Below are 18,367 nucleotides of genomic sequence, written 5' to 3' on the forward strand. Positions count from 1 at the left end.
CCAGAATTGATACGAATTTTGGGTACACATAATGATAACATTTAACAACGACAATGTCATAGGCATATTATCATTCAAAGAACTGTAAGTGTACAAAGCTGGTGTCATGTTGGTCATTTAGTATAATGTCCCAGTGAGGATTCCAAAAATTATAGCCTCAGAGGTGAGTGTCACCTTCTCCTCTTGGCTCTGCTTCTTCCCCTCTACTGTCTTGGCAAAGATGCAAAATTTCAAACAAGTTTCCCTATATGCTCTACATCCTCCATTTTAAAAAAAGTTTAATGATGCTTACCCAACTAACTAGTTGATCCAAAAATACAGTACAGCAATTAGAACCAACTCAGAAGGTAAAACTGCTGTCCCTCTGCTGGCCTCCACCACCACCTGAAAGGAAGTCCCTCTGCATTGTAGCTATTATACTCACAAAGGATAAAGGAGCATTTTCTAGACACTCTGCTAAAAAGCCTGATATTTAAACCTATTTCACAGATGACTGACTAGGAATACTCCCTTATAAAGTATTCATCATCTCCTACAGAAATTTATTCATTTTAAGTATGTCATAGAGGTATTGCAATTAGACATTTTTCTTTTACTAATAGTTCCTGTTTTTACACTGTGGACTTGACAAAAAAGAGAGAGCCTTATAGAAAGAGAGAAATAGGGAGGCTTCTTGCCATCCCAATTTTTATAAATTCCTGACTGTAAAATTCTGCTTCCGACTTTAATTAAGGCATCTTGTAGCTTTCATATTTTGTCAGCCAGCTTGGACATCCCAGCTGTCTGCCATCAGGGGGTCATAATGCGTCCCAGGGCTTGCATTAAATTGCATGCTGAGAAAATGCAATTCTTGGCACCCGAAGTTTGTCTCTGCTCTCACCATTCTCATTTTTTTCTTCGTTATTTTTATTTTTATTATAGAATTGTCTTGTTATACCACCAATGGGACTTTTACATTGGAGCAGCAAAGGAAGTACCTATAAGATAATGTACACTGGCTAAGCATGAAAAAAGCATCAGCTGAGTTAGGGATATTATCCTGATCCCTCACTGTGACTTAGTCTCATTCATTCTTTTGTCCTGAGCCAATTACACCCTGCCGGAGCTTATGACCAACTTGCTCTCTTGACCAAGCTCAATGCATATTGCATGACTCTAACCAATTTTAGCTGGTTGTGTCCCCAGGCACAATCACATATTATTTGTTCCTTTGGATGAATGGGCATTCAGCAATCATTACCCAGTGCTTTAGTAGTGCCTGAGGACAGGAATTACATCCAGAAATAAGTATGGACATCCCACACACTGCCAGCTGTTTATTCACTACATGATTACAACACTGCATGCTCCAATTTACCATGCCACTTCTAAAAGAGTTTAGTCATTTTAATAAGAAAAAAAAAATCACTGGTTTAATGATTGTTAGTATCTAGCTAAACATTATAGGTTATAGATTTTATATATATTTAAGTCTCAGTGTGACATTCTTTGTTGCCTAATCAACAGCCATTCCCAATTATTCTCTCTAATGGACCCAAATTCTCTTCTGCGATCAAGTAGCTATGACCTCTTGAGAGTTCAAGGTTTCCCAAGACCCTGGACAGGAATGTGATTGGTTCATGTCAGTCATGGTGACATTTGCCTTGATTATGAGTATTTGAATCATGGGCATCATATTAATTCAATCTCACACTGCTATGAAAAGATACCTGAGACTGGGTAATTTATAAAGGAAAGAGGTTTAATTGACTCAGAATTCACCATGACTGTCAAGGTTTCAGGAAAATTACAATTCTGGTGGAAGAGGAAGCGAACACATCCTTCTTCATATGGCAGCAGGAAGGAGAAGTTCAAGCAGGGGAAATGACAGATGCTTATAAAATGATCAGATCTCATGAGAACTCACTCACTATCCTGAAAACAGTGTGGGGGAACCACCACCATGATTCAATTATCTCTACCTGGTTCTGCCCTTGACATGTGAGGATTATTACAATTCAAGATGAGATTTGGTTGAGGGAACAGGCAAACTATATCATTTCTCCCCAGCTCCTCCCAAACTTCATATAATCACATTTCAAAACACAATCATGCCTTTCCGAGTGTCTCACAAAGTGTTAGCTCATTCCAGAATTAACCCAAAAGTCCAAGTTCAAATTCTCACCTGAGACAAGGCCAGTTCCTTCTGCCTATGAGCCTGTAAAATCAAAAGCAATTTAGTTACTTCCTTCATACAATGGGGATACAAGCATTGGGTAGATACACCTATTCCAAATAGGATAAATTGGCCAAAACAAAGGGGCTACAGTCCCCATGCAAGTCCAAAATCCAATAGGGCAGCAATTAAAACTTAAAGTTCCAGAATGATCTTCTTTGACTCCATGTCTCATTTCCAGGGCACACTCATGTAAACAGTAGGCTCCCAGAGCCTTAGGCAGCTCTGCCCCTGTGGCTTTGCAGAGTACAGCCCCCAGACCCAGCTGCTTTCATGGCTGGCATTGAATGTCTGAAAGTTTTTCAGGTACATGGTGCAAGCTGTTAGCGGATCTACTACAATTCTGGGGCCTGGAGGCTGGTGGCCCTCTTCTTAAAACTCCACTAGGCAGTGCCACAGTGGGAACTCTATGTGAGGACTCCAACTCCACATTTCTCTTCCACACTGCCCTAGCATAGGTTCTCCATGAGGGCTCCACCCCTGCAGTAGACTTCTGACTAGACACCAAGTCATTTTCATACATCCTCTGAAATCTAGGCAAAGGTTCCCAAACCTCAATTCTTGACTTCTGCATACCCACAGAACCAATACCACGTGGAAGCTGCCAATGCTTGAGTCTTGCACCCTCTGAAGTGATGTACTAAGCTGTACCTTGGCCCCTTTTAGCCATGGCTGGAGCAGCTAGAACACAGGGCACCAAGTCCCTAGGCTGCACACAGCAGGGGAGTCCTGGTCCAGCCTCAGGAAACCATGTTTCCCTCCTAGGCCTCCAGGCCAGAGATGGGAGGGACTGCCATGAAGGCCTCTGACATGCCCTTGAGACATTTTCCCCATTGTCTTGGTGATTAACATTCAGCTCCACATTACTTCTATAAATTTCTGCAGCCGGTTTGAATTTGTCTCAGAAAATTAGATTTTCATTTCTATCATATCATCAGCCTGCAAATTTTCCAAACTTTAATGCTCCAATTCCTCTTGAATGCCTTGCTGCTCAGAAATTTCTTCCACCAGATACCCCAAGTCATCTTTCCCAAGTTCAACATTCCACAGATCTCTAGGACAGGGGCAAAATGCTGCCAGACTCTTTGCATAGCAAGAGTGACATTTACTCCAATTTCCAACAAGTTCCTCATCTCCGTCTGACACCACCTCAGCCTGGTCTTCATTGTCCTTATCACTATCAGCACTTTGGTCAAAGCCATTCAACAAGTCTCTGGGAAGTTTCAACTTTCCCATATTTTCCTGTCTTCTTCTGAACCCTCCAAACTTTTCCAACCTCTGCCTGTTTCCAAGTTCCAAAGTTGCTTCCACATTTTCAGATATCCCCATAGCAATCCCCCACTACCTTGGTACCAGTTTACTGTATTAGTTCATTCTCATGTTGCTATAAAGACATTCCCAACACTGGGAAACTTGTAAAGGAAAGAGGTTTAATTGACTCAGAGTTCTGCAGGGTTTTGGAGGCCTCAGGAAACTTACAATCGTGGAAGAAGGGGAAATAAACACATCCCTCCTCATATGGCAGCAGGAAGGAGAAGTTCAAGCAGGGGAAATGCCAGATGCTTATAAAATGATCAGATCTCATGAGAACTCACTCACTATTACAAGAACAGCATGGGGGAACTGCTGCCATAATTCCATAGTCTCTACCTGGTCCCACCCTGGACACATGGGGATTATTATGATTCAAAATGAGACTTGGATGGGGACACTGCCAAACCATATCAATCACATAACACAATTCTGGTTAATTGAAGCTGAGGGCTCTGCTGTGGGGTTTTTGGGAAAGAGTTCCTGGTTGAGAAGATGAGCTGTATAGAAAGAAAAGTTTCTCTTCTAAGTATATGTCATCCAGTTTTCATGGGATGCCTGGAAACACTTCTCCTAGTATGTAATCATAAGGAGAAGCTTACTGACACACTGATAAGGGAGAGTGGAAAATATGGATAGTGCCAGTACTAGGGTCCCTGATGAGATCCTTGAACTACTGAATTAACCAACCATGGATTCTGCTGACCTCTGGTTTTCTTATCACATAAAATGATAAATGGCCTATTTTGAGTCACTTTTGGTGGGATTTTCCACTACTTGCAGCTAGAAGCATCCTGACAGGCATAGCCTGCATTTCTAATTTACAATACAGTTTATTTTTTGACATAGAGTCTATTCCCTTCCAACTCTCATGTCAAAAATTGATCCCAAATGTTGGAGGTGGGACCAGCTGAGTGGGAAGTATTTGAATCATGGGAGTGGATCCCTTACGAATTGTTCCATGCCATCCTCACAGTAATGCATGAGTTCTCAGGCTATTAGTTACAGTAGGATCTGATTTGCTAAAAAGAATCTAACACCTCTTCCTCCTCTCTTTCTTCCTCTCTGTCACACAATGTGGCATGCTTGCTTCCCTTCCCTTTCACCATGAGTGAAATCTTCCTGAGGCCCCGTAGAAGCAGATGATGGCACCATGCTTCTTGTCCAGCTTGTGGAATCGTGGGCCAAATAAATCTTTTTTCTTTACTCAGCATCAGGTATTCCTTTGTAGCAATGCAAAACAGACTAATATATTTTCCTATTTTCAAAATCCAATCATTCTCATAGTAATGAGAGCAAATTTGATCAATTGCCTACTCTTCTAAATTTTATTAAACAAACACTATGTTTATATCTCCTCTCCTATTATGACAGGTAGAATTTTTTAAAAATTTTATTCATGATAGTGTTTTATGAAATCAGAGTATGAAAAATATGACAAATCAGTAGGGAAAATGCAATAACTATGTCAGAAAAAAATACCAAAAATAAGCCATTTAAACAAGAATATCTGAAAAATTTGCTAAAGAAGAAAATCTTAGAGGGGTCAGAGAAGTCGTAATTGCAAAGAACAGCAAGGTGAGAATATCATAATAGTTGGAATAAAAAGGGTGCTCTAATACTGAAACGGGGAACTGAGAAGGATGAACTACATACTTTATTGGTCCTCATGTAAAGTGAAAAGTTTGGACCTCTTGTTCAAAAACTTAAGAGTTTTAAAACAGAGACAGCAGAGCACTAAACCAATGTGATCTTAAAAGTACCCTCAGAAAGGGTGGGCCCTGAGCAATTTCATGGGTTGCATACCCATGAAGCCAGCCTGACATCCAAGAATTGTTATTTTCCAGTCCACATATAAAGATTAGAATGGAGTGGACATGGTAATGAGGCTAATAATACACAGTGAGGCTGGGCCCCAATAAAACTTCCCTGGACAGAGTTTAATTTCAGTCCAGAGCAAAACCTAAAGAGATTGTGTGAAGAAACCATTCTAGAGTTAACCTTACAATACACCTCTTCATATATATTTCAGATGAAAATAATAATACAGAATGTTATGTAAATAACAGGGGAATGCTTAATGTGTGTGTGTGTGCGTATTTTTTTTTTTTTTTTTTTTGGAGACTGAGTCTCACTCCAGGTTGGAGCGTAGTGGCACAATCTTGGATCACTGAAACCTTCCCCTCCCAGTTCAAGCGATGATCCTGCCTCAACCTCCCAAATAACAGGGACTACAGGCACATGCCACCATGTCTGGCTAAATTTTGTATTTTTAGTACAGATGGAGTTTCATCATGTTGACCAGGTTGGTCTCGAACTCTTGAACTCAAGTGATTGGTCGGCCTCAGCCTCCCAAAGTTCTGGGATTACAGGTGCAAGCCACTGTGCCCAGCCTTAATGGATAATGTTAATAAAGATAGTTGTACATAAAAGTATGCACATATAGGTGTACATGTAGGGTGTGTGTGTGTGTGTATTTGTATATATATATAGACTTAAAGTACTTCAAAATATATCATGTGTATTACTAGATGCTATAGTAAAGTACCACAAACTGAGAGGCTTAAATAATAGAAATTTATTGTCTCACACTTCTGGAAGCCAGAAGTCCAAAATCAATGTACTGGGAAGGTTGGTTCTTCTGATGACTATGAGAGAAGGATCTGTTTCCGGCATCTCTCCTTGGCTTGTAGAAGGCTGTCTTCATGTTCACATGACATTTTCCCTACATGCATGCCTCTTTCCAATTACCTATTTTTAAAATAAGGACACCAGCTGTGAGATTAGGGCCAATCCACTGACCTCATCTGACCTTGATTATCTCTGTGAAGACTATCTCCAAATCAGTTCACATCCTAAGGTACTGAGGGTTAGGAATTTAACATATAAATTCTAGTTTGGGAGAGGAAATAATTTAGCCCATGTAATAGGTTAACTCTATGGTGGAATATCATATTTTCTTTTCTTTCTTTTTTTTTTTTTTGAGACAGAGTCTTGCTCTGCCGCCCAGGCTGGAGTGCAGTGGCCAGATCTCAGCTCACTGCAAGCTCCGCCTCCCAGGTTTACGTCATTCTCCTGCCTCAGCCTCCCGAGTAGCTGGGACTACAGGCGCCCGCCACCTCGCCCAGCTAGTTTTTTGTATTTTTAGTGGAGATGGGATTTCACCGTGTTAGCCAGGATGGTCTCGATCTCCTGACCTCACGATCCACCCGCCTCGGCCTCCCAAAGTGCTGGGATTACAGGCTTGAGCCACCGCGCCCGGCTGAATACCATATTTTCTTTATATATTTTCATAGTTTCTAAAGCTCATTCAATCAGTTTTATAATCAGAAAAAAATAGGAAAATATGAGTTTAATAACATTCTAAATTATAGGCTAAAGAAAATGACAACAATGAGATATTGAACTGATAGAAGAGTCTTGGGAAAATAACATTTGAGGCATAAGAAAAGTCTGTATCATGCAGGAAAAATCATACTTGCTCTGCCTATGTAAGTAGAACCTCAGAGTAAAGAAATTTTACTGAAATAATGTCACACCCTTAAAAATAATGGTCCCAACTCCCAGCATTTACCATTTCACACACAACTTCCCTTCCTACAATATTGATTTAGGATTCCAGATCTACATACAAAACTACACCAAACATTCATCCATTCCAGTGTTAGCAACCCAAACTAAGTGCATCCAACAAATTCTAAGGGACAGCCTCAAACTCTGTTTAGACTAAAACTGACAGAACCCACATCCATTCAGAATTATATCTTATTCTTTACTATGTTTTACTAGTCTGATAAGCCTATATTTTCATAGCACTTTTTCACTTTGGAGCTATAGATTTATAATAACTACTTTATAGGATTGTTGTAAAAACAATGTTAATTACCATTATTTCCATGCTTTTTTCATCCTGTCAAATTTATTTTTATTCAGAACCCACAATGTGAACAAGACAATACAGGACATATTTGTTTATGGGGTTTTGAGTGAGGCAACCTGTGACTATATTCAAGGCAGTGACTCAAATGTTAGGGAAACTACGTAAATTTTGCTCTATTCCACTTATAGAAACTCAATATCTCAATCCACTTTTGACCATGTGGAATCTTAAGGAAAAAAACAACATGGCCCAAGAACTTAAGATACTCTGTCAGCTCACCATTATAAGCCCTAGGAAGAATTAAGCACACACATTTAAGATACCAGATATAGGAAGTTTCAACAAATACCAAGATCACTGAAAAGCATTTTGGATACATTTCAAAGGAAGTAACAAGACTATGTCATCCATCAAAATCAAAACACTTAGCTGTCACTAAAATTTCATGAGACAAATTGGAGCTGCCAAAATCTAGAAATTTCTTCCACTTCAAGGATGAATATAGTGTTTGCATTCCTGCGTAGCTTAACAACAACAAAAATATAGATGGAAACTATAAACACAAAGTTAGACTCTTCTAAGAGCTTAATTGCTCAACATTATGATTTTCTAGATATTATATATTTTAGCTGACATTAACAACAGTTTACTTCAAATTGTAATTCATAATACAAAGCAGCAATTATAGTTTTAGGTATCATATATTAAATCATATCCTGACAAATGGCAGACTTATTTGTTTGCCATTATGAAAGATTATGTTTGCTTATTATGAGTTTTTTGCAAATATGAGAATAGGAGATACAATATATATTCTTCATAGCAATGTGGTAATAAAGAGGTTGAGGTGCCTCCTATATAGATCTTCATTATTTATAAATTCAGAAAATGCTATTGTCTTCAGAGTCTGAAGTTGGCTGACATATTCATTTTGAATCAATATAATTTATTATTCAATGAGGTTTAACTGGCTACCATGTCTAAAGCACTGTTAAATATTCTGCATGACTTAAAAATACACAGCCAGTCTCCATTCTTCAATAAAATAATAATCTAAGAGTATGAATAAGATACAGGGAATTTACATGACCAGATAATATAATTGGTATGCAATTGATGCAAATAAATAAGAAGATTTAAATGATGGAGAGCACTTCTCCATACAGTGTGATTGAGAAAACGTTCACGCAGTCCTAGGTGACACTGATTTTCAATTCCTAACACATAGAATATTTTTAGCCAATTCATAAGGGGAGGAAAGTACAAAAATGTTTGAGAAAACACCAGAATTATACTTGAACTACAAGGAAAGGAGGCTAAAAATTAGGAAAACCAAACTCACAGGATAGGAAAATGAGAGAGAAAGTGAAAGACCAAGGAATGGCTAAAGCAACGGTAGGTACACACACACACAAAATGTGTCTACCCCGAGTACTCTTCATTCTAATATTTGGTATATTTGTGTCTTGGTTTTCAAGTGAGACTGGGGCTAGTCAGAAGAAGTACTGTTGACAATTACTTATGCCTTACGTTTTTTGATAAACAAGGAATCCACATGCAAATACACAAAACTTCTCCACAGATATCTTCCTCAGAAGAACACAGATTTCTGAAATTTTAAAACCGTGATTGCTTTATTTTCTAATAAAAACATTCCATAGCAAAACAACTTTTTATTGGTCATCTTGGTGAAAATGAGTATATTAGTCATTTGTTTTTAGAAAGGGGATTTTGATCTGTATTAGAAATAAGAGATAATAATTGAAATAATGTAAGTTAAAACATCTGCTTACTTTTATTAGCTCTGATTTTAGAGAGACAATCTTACATCTAATCTTCTAGACTTTAAATAAGATTTTCAGCATTTTAATTATGTCCTCTCTGTCTCTCTCTTGCTCTCTCTCTCTCTCTCTCTCTCTCTCTCACACACACACACACACACACACACACACACACACACAGAAAGAGAGAGAGGGAGAAACACACTCACAGAGAGAGAGAAAGTACTTCTGTTGCCATTAATTAGTTTTAGAGTTGAAGAGGGCTTAAGAAATTTAACACAAATCAAGTAAGCAGTTAAGTTACAATGAAGGATACAAAATGTTCACACTTCTTTACTGTACTACATTTAAATCAATATGACAAAGTCATTTTGTCTTTATGCAAACAATTAACTTGATATTTTCGTATAATAACAGAAAAAAATGGGCTTTGCAGTCACTACTGCCGCCGGGAGCCCTGTACTGTCAGCTATGGTCAACCCCACCGTGTTCTTCGACATCGCTGTCGACGGTGAGCCCTTGGTTGGCATCCCCTTCGAGTTGTTTGCAGACAAGGTTCCAAAGACACCAGAAAACTTTCATGCTCTGAGCACTGGAGAAAAAGGATTTGGTTATAAGGATTTCTGTTTTCACAGAATTATTCCAGGGGTTATGAGTCAAGGTGGTGACTTCACACGCCATAATGGCACTGGTGGCAAGTCCATCTACGGGGAGAAATTTGATGACGAGAACTTCATCCTAAAGCCTGCAGGTCCTGGCATCTTGTCCATGGCAAATGCTGGACCCAACACAAACAGTTTCCAGTTTTTCATCTGCACTGCCAAAACTGAGTGTTTAGATGGCAAGTATGTGGTCTTTGGCAAGGTGAAAGAAGGCATGAATATTGTCAAGGCCATGGAACGCGTTGGGTCCAGGAATGGCAAGACCAGCAAGGAGATCACCACTGCTGACTGTGGACAACTCTAATAAGTTTGGCTTGTGTTTCATATTTTGTCTTAACCACCAGACCATTCCTTCTGTAGCCCAGGAAAGCACTTCTCCACTCCATTTGCTCGCAGTATCCTGGAATATTTGTGCTGTTGCTGCAGTTCCCTTTGGGTGCCTTGTTTTCCTTGTTCTCTTCTATGCCTTACTGGATTATGAAATTAAAACTAAATAATAAAAAACAACAGAAGAAATGATTGGTAATCGACTAGGGACTTTAGAAAAAATGTTTAAACTCTGTAACATTTCATTCTTTATCTTGCATTCCTATTAGATACCACTTCTACCAAATATCACTAACAGAATTAAGGATAAAAATCATATGACCTTATATTTCTAATACTCTTTATACCAAATTAGTTACTTAGAAACAGCTCTATGACCCTGGGAAGTTATATAAGTTTTCTGAGCCTTGGTTTTTCTATTTGAAAAGAAAAAGTAATACTATTTAAATGAGCCATTCCTTGTATCATTGCATGATTCTGAATTTGCATATTTTATCTTCCTTCTATGAAAAATGACAATCTCAGTTGCTTTTAGTACCAGATTGTGCCATTTTATACATTATGATAATTAAAGTAATGATCAGAGACTAGATTTTCAAGTGCACATTTTGGTGTGAATACATTTCTCAGTCCTCCCCTTCTGGCTTGGTAGGATGCACCAGCCCACTCATGCCAGCCACTGAGGTTAGGATGCATTCTGCCTGTGAAGATCCCAGATTTTCACATCACATTGGCTTTAGCAGCTTCCACAGCTGCTGGAGAGTGCAAGGTCCTAAGAGGCTCTAAGAGACACTTAGACACCTGTCAAACCAGGTGCATTGGGGCAGCAACTGCCCACTAAACATCCAGGCTGGCATGCAGCCAACTCCTTCTCTATCCTAACATTTTTTTTAAAGGCCAGCATGATCACATGTAAATAACACAACCCTTTCCCAGACAGACATTTTTACAGGCACTGAAAAGACAGAAAAGTATGCTTTTTAAAAAATCTGAAGCAAAGTTGGGACAGAATTCAGAAATGAAGCTTACTCAGCCTGTTCTGAAATGTTACCTGCTTGTTAATCATTAATGAGACGCTAAATTTATGAAACCTTGAAGTGAAACACAAGACTCAGATTTTGGCATCAGATTTCATTTGAATCAACTTTCTGGAGAAAAAAACAGCTCAGTAAGTTGAACTGCAGGCTGCGGGGGCTACCCCAGGGCATCAATGTTGTTCTGTAAAATCACACTATATCATCAGCATACTTGTGCACAAGGGAGAAAACACATTAGACTGTAAGATAATCGTCAAGCAGAGAAAATAAAGTATGCCCTCAGGCGTCCCATTTGTAATTCCCTTGAATCCATGTTCACAAGGCTTTCTTTTCTATACAATTTGACAAGTTAATGCAAACCACTTTATGTAGTCACTACAAGGCCCCAAATCCCTGAAGTTTTGTAGGGATAATTTATGGTCAGCTAAAGCAAATGCCTTAGAGAGGTCAATAGAAATTGCTTCTATCACACAGTCTTCATCTATTGCATTGGAGATAATGTGGGTACCATATCCTGGGTGATTGGTTTGCTGTGAAGCCTGACAAGAAGGGAGTCAGCAAGTCCTTTGGCTGTAGATAGTTTGAAATGTGTACGTGTACATTTTTTTAACAGGTAGAGCCAAAATAGCCTTCTGCTGAATCAAACCTCTTAATTTCCTTATTGTGGAGGTGAACTACGCTGGCAATGTCTTCAGACTTGAATGAGGGGAAGACCTCAGAATGGATATATTTTCTTTGCTATTATAGGAACTGGCAAGTGAAGAAATTCAGGTTCTTCACAGATACTGTGTCGCAAATTAGTATTCACCAGGAAATAATTCCAAATTTTCCAATGCATAAATGAATCTCAGTAAAAATCCACATTAATCCCTCCGAGTGCATTTATTTGTTTAAAGGCAAAGCCCTCACCACCATCAACAAAAGACATTGGTAAAAAAGATAATGACATTAAGAATCTGGTGTTTGTCAGTCTTACTGTTTCAAATCTTTATAGTTGAAATGGTTATTGTTAAGTATTTTACAATATTTTCCACATATATGTATGTGTGACTAAGGCTATATATATTAGGAATTATCTCCATTCTCAGAAAAAATATCAGATGTTTCCAGAGATTATCCTACTTTTATATATGTATATATTTCATATATATTTTATATATGTATATATTCCATATATATAATATATATACATTTCATATATTTTTATATGTATATATTTCATATATATTATATATAAGATATTATTAAATTAAAGAGCAGGCAGATCACAAAATGTTTCCCAAAGAACAATAAGACATTTTTAAATTTTATTTTTTATTTGTTCGTTTTAATCTGAGTGTTTCTCTTCGACTCTGTGGTACCTCTGGTCTACAGCACAGGAGAATAGGAAGTAGGGTGGCCTACTATTCAAGAAAGAGTACCAGATAGGTTCTGTAACTTCTCCAAATACGTAACGATCTTGTCCTCTCCACATCTAGATTCTATCATATATATTTGCTCTCAAGTAAGGGGAAATATTTTTGTAATAGTCAATGTTTGGTCATGAAAATAGAAGCCATTTTATTATTCTAGGTATGAAAGATTTCAATAGAAGAAACTGACAGTTTACAAAACTGTTGTATAGATTGGGGAGTAAAGAAAGGGAAGCTCTCACCGATATTTCCAGCTTGTGGCAGTAAAGTAGGTGGTTCTTAAAAATTCCTCCAGAAGTCACTGAAGTCTCAAGAACTGCTGAGTGGCTTTCACTGACTGTTTAAATCTGCAACACCAAAGATTACAATTCTCCAGAAGTCACCACGAGCTATCTAAGCTACAAAAAGACTAAATAAAGCAGGTGAGATGTAGAATGTTGTCAGCAAGCTGCTGTGAACTTATCTGTCCACATCCTTGGCTTCAAAGACTTCTGAAGAATAATCCTCTTTTTTCTTCTAGCTTCCAGATCTCAATTTAGTTCATCTCATTGGAGACTGTGACCTAAACCATGGGGAAAAGGTAGATTGAAGAAATGCATATTCAGGCTTTCTTTCTGTAATAGAAGTTAATAGTGATTAATTTTATAATACACTAACCAGATGTGTGTTGCAACTGAAAAATATCATCAATGCAACTTTAAAAACTTTATTAAAACAAATCACATTTGTGTATGATTAATGAAAAGTCAGGCAGTCACTTCTAGTTCCAGGTTAAATATCTAAAAAGCTTAGAAGCCATGGCTCTCATCTTTACAAGAAGAAAATGTTGAACCAATGGAAAATATACACTTTTCTTGGACTCTTCAGAGAGATGAGGTCACTGGGAAAATTACTCCCTCAAAATCTGAAAAGACAGGTGAATCTGAAGAGTTACAGCTAGATTTGCTTATCTGGAGCAGAAGTCATGGCAGCCATAAGCCTGTAGGAACACATAAATGGTAATTCTGATGAGTAACTGCAGGCAGAGCGAAGGCTAGAGTGATGGGAGAAACATCTGAGGATGCAGTCTTGAGGGACCTCACACTTCCGTGAAGGCCTCACCATGTTGTCCAGTAATGAGCTGGGAAAGTTCCTTTCATGAACCTGATTGGGGGCAAGGAAGAATAATCACTGTGAAATATACCAAGCAGGCTGGGCATGGTGGCTCACGCCTGTTATCCCAGTGCTTTGGGAGACCAAGGCAGGCGGATCATTTGAGATCAGGAGTTCGAGACCAGCCTGACCAATATGGTGAAACCCCACCTCGACTAAAACTACAAAAAAAAAAAAAAATTGTCCAGGCGTGGTAGTGGACACCTGTAGTCCCAGCTACTGGGGATGCTGAGACAGGAGAATTGCTTGAACCCAGAAGGCAGAGGTTGCAGTGAGCCGAGATCGCACCACTGCACTCTATCTGGAGTGACAGAGCGAGACTCCATCTCAAAAAAATAAACTAAACTAAAATTATATATATGTGTGTGTGTGTGTGTGTGGAGGGAGAGAGAGAGAGAGAGAGAGAGAGAGAGAGAGAGAGAGAGAGAGAGAGAGAACATTCTTCCTAAAGGGCTTTAAAATCTAAAAACAGAAAAGACTTTACCAGAGCCTTTTTCCATTTGGCAGAAGGGCATTGTTTTCCTACCCTAGCACCTTCTAGCCCTCCTGTTTCACATAAGGACGGAAAATAAAAGCTAAGACATGTTTGTGAAAGTTAGAGCTTAGAGACACCTATCTCCTAAAACACTCAGATTAAATCACAAAACAGTGAAACCTGTCCCCTTCTCCACAATTTAGCACCACACCAACAGAGGTCCAGCATAACAAAGGATTATAGCTGAAAGAGTTGCAAGATCCAGACTCTTAGGAGGAGCAGTTAAGGAATTCCAAAGTCAACAGGAGATATGAAAATAGGACACAAGAGGAATTTGAACCCCCTGGCACCTACAAATGCAGCAAACATTAAGCACAGCCTAAATTCTGATCAGATTAACATAAAGTCTCATGTTAAAAGTCAATTAGGCCAGGCACACTGGCTCACATCTTTAATCTCCACAACTCAGGAGACTGAGGCTGGGAGAACACCTGAGGCTGAGAGTTCCAGATCAGCCTGCAGCTTGGGAAACATAATGAAACCCCTCTCTAAAAAAAAATTTTAAAAATTAAAAAAAATTAAAAAAATAAATTTGCCAGGCATGATGGCATGTGTCTATAGTCAGGTACTCGGGAGGCTGAGACAGGAGGATCAATTGAGTCCAGGGATTTGAGGCTGCAGTGAGCTATGACTGTGCCATCACACTCCAGCCTGGGACACTAAGTAAGACCCTGTCTCAAAGAAAAAAAAAAAGCAAAAACCAATTTATCTCAGTTTCTATTACTTGATATATTATGCCTGGCCTTCAACAAAAATATTAAAAGACATGTTAAAAGCCAAAAAAAAAAAAATAGTTTGAAAAGACAAAGCTAGCATCAGAATCAAATTCAGAAGCAACACAAATTTTGGAATTATGAGCGAATTTAAAATAACTATGATTAATATGTAAGACCTCTAATGGAAATGAAGGCAATGTGAAGAAATAGAAGTATAGTATAAGGCTCCTTGGTAGACTGGTCATGTCACAAGAAAGAATCAGTGATATTGAATATAGGTCAATAGAAGCTTCCCAAACTACAAAGAGAAGAAATAAAGGAAGGAAGGAAGGAGACAGAAAGAGAGAAAAGAGATTTCAAGAAGAGTAGGACGATTTCAAAGGTGTATCACACACGTGGTTGGAATACCAGAAGGAGAAGAGAGAATGGAGAAGAGTAAATATTTAAAGTAATAATGGCTGAGAACTTTCCAAAATTAATAAAAAACACTAAAACATCTTGGTTGCTTCCAGTTTGGGACAATTATTAATAAAACTGCTATACACTTTCATATTCTAGTTTTTGTGTGGATATCAGTTTCCACCATGTTCAATTTTGTAAGAAATTGTCGAAATGTGTTCCAAAAGGGTTGAAGATAATTGAGATATTTATATATTATATAATTTATAGTTATTTTGTTTTTATATTGTAAATCATCTGGAATTTTATTTACGTATTCAGGGTATGTACATATGCACAACTTTATTACACATTTTAAAATATCTGATTGAGTCTTACTTTATTGTATCAACAGTTTTAAATAGTCTTCCTCACTTCCAACTTTTTCATTTTAAAATTTTGGTATGTGTAGACACAGTCCCAGGTGTGACTTATTTTGCCAGTACATTTGCTTTACAGATCAAAATGGAGTTCTAATCAGAATTTCCCCTTTTATATAAAAAAGATGAAATGGTTTCTTCTATATTCTAAGTCTACTGTGTTTGCTTTTTCATTTCATTTGAAATTTACAGAAGTTAACATACTATCTTTACCTTCCTTCAATCACCCTCCAGTTTTATAGATATTTTGGTAAACTCTGTAGGGGATTTAATTCTGCAAGATGTCAAGAATTCTTTCAGGAGAACCCCAGTATCCATCATTTCTTCTCGACAATTTACCCCAAATTTTACCATCTTTAACTTTCCTCTCACCACCTCAAGCAACTGGAAGTTTTCTTCACATATTAGAAAAAGAGAAGTGCCATATAGCTTTCATATAGCAAGAAAGCTATGAGAAATACTATATCCTTCAGAAAAGCAGACAAGTAATTAGCTCACCCAACTTTATTCATAACAAGAAGATAAATAGTACTGATATCAATTTTATTCCTCACTAAAGTTGTAGCTTAGAGATATATAAATAATAATATGTTGTTTTTTATAGTAGACACCTATAGTATTTCCAATTAACTATCTTATGAAATGAACAGCGAAACATATTATTAGGCTCATAAATAAATGTGCTGGAGAGAATGATAAATGAAACTGGGAAATGTACATCATTTACCATATCAAAGCAATGTGGCAGGTATTCATCATTAAGACAACGGGGATCATGATAAAGTTGAACAACAAAATGTTTAAATAATCACTCAAAACAACTATAGGAGAGATGACATTTGAAATGTACAGATAAAGGTTGATGTAAGAAAATTACAGAAGGAAATTATCACTTCAGGCTAAGGTCATTAAGAGGAGGGCCAAGAATTTGAATTTGAGCTTATTCTTGTACAACATTGAATTTATACAGAAGCCAAAGTAAACAAGGAAGTAGAAATAAAGAAAAATGATGACTATATACAAGATTTATTTACAAAAAACAATACAGTATGATAGATGTAGAAATGGGGTGAGATGACAAAAATCATATCTAAATGGTAGAAGTAACTGGTCATAATAGCTTTAAACAAAGTCACCTAAGTAGATAAATGGGTATTAGGAAATTTAAAACAAACAAAAAAAATGACAGAAGCAACCTGCTAAAGATTAAAAGCTTGACAATTATTAATAATTTTAACAATTCCAAGCAAAATCTTCAATGAATTTTCCTATTTTTTATACATCCCTTGCAATTTCAGTGGGACTGTGTTGTCCATAAGAAGTGGAGGCTACATCAATTGTCCCTTAGCTAACATTCTTCTTCTCTATTGTTTCAGAAATTGATTTCAATAGAATTGCATTAATAATTCTATTGGTTCAGTAAGGAATCAACACTCTAACTCCAGTTTCACCTAGAATAGTATTTCACTTTAATTGAAATACTACAGCAGCAAGTAGATTTTATAGTTTCACACATCTGGCTATTTCACACATCTGGCTATTTCTTTGCATATTGCTTTTGGACACTTTGAAAAGCATACTTTTCCAAAGGAAATTTGTTTTCTCAAGTTTCTGTAATTGGTATTTTGAATCACAGGATGTAGAATTCTCAAACTCAATATTGGAAATTCCGCTCTCTAAACTGGTATTGACTTTTGTTGTAACCCTACAGTGTAGAAAGCTTGCTGAAATTACCTCATGAAGACAGTGCTTTGAGAATCTGAGCATAATTTTATTTTTTCTTCATTTATTGTATTTTTTCCAAAGAAATTATGCATTTAATTTAATAATATCTCAGTACCATTCACATATATTCAACAATTTTCAACAAAATGCATGTAGACAAGAAAAGAACCAAAATATATTTACTCTTGGATATGCATTGCTTTTTACTAGTTTGAAGAAGCAAATTATCAGTTCAAATTAATATGCACAATTGCTTAGAACACAATATAGTGTGTACCATAAGTCATCACAATGGGCTGTATCTCATATTATATTTTAAAAAGTTCATCTTTAAATCGCTCTATATTTGAAAAGATTACCAATTACATTAAATTGAAAATACATAATGAGATTGATTGATTGTAGGGGATGTCTCAACATTAGTAACTAACATTTGAATAGTGTTTGTTTTCATATACAATTTTCAAAGTAATTCCCACATCTGAAAATTTGCAACAAGTTCTTCAGCTGTTTTCTGTGTAGGTGATATCTCCATCTTAAAGAATATTACTGAAGAAAGACACTATTTTTATAGTCCTGATTCTCTTCTACCATCAAAATTATAGACTTTAAAATACCATAGAGCTGTATATCTTTTAAATCCAGAATCACTGAGACCATTTATTTTGATGGATTATTTTATATTTTCTTATAAGAAGCAAAGTTCAAATCTACTTGGGTTTATCTGAATAGAATCAAGGCATCTGTACCTCAATGACCCTGAAAATACCACAAAAAGGAAATTTTACAGCATATA

General features: G+C 37.1%; 1 protein-coding gene across 1 annotated transcript; it reads left to right on the forward strand.

Moving 5' to 3' along the window:
• Positions 1-9,658: 9,658 nt before the first annotated feature.
• LOC117077042 (peptidyl-prolyl cis-trans isomerase A-like) lies at positions 9,659-10,153 on the forward strand. Its single transcript, XM_033200824.1, has one exon. It carries the CDS (start codon positions 9,659-9,661, stop codon positions 10,151-10,153), a length of 495 nt encoding a protein of 164 aa, XP_033056715.1.
• The last annotated feature ends 8,214 nt before the right edge of the window (positions 10,154-18,367 follow it).

This window comes from Trachypithecus francoisi, unplaced genomic scaffold, assembly GCF_009764315.1.
Source record: "Trachypithecus francoisi isolate TF-2019V2 unplaced genomic scaffold, Tfra_2.0 Lachesis_group0, whole genome shotgun sequence".
In the NCBI taxonomy this organism is placed as follows: Eukaryota; Metazoa; Chordata; class Mammalia; order Primates; family Cercopithecidae; genus Trachypithecus; species Trachypithecus francoisi.

Coding starts and splice junctions, on each gene's coding strand:
- LOC117077042 (XM_033200824.1), top strand. CDS start 9,659: ATGGTCAACCCCACCGTGTTCTTCGACATCGCTGTCGACGGTGAGCCC.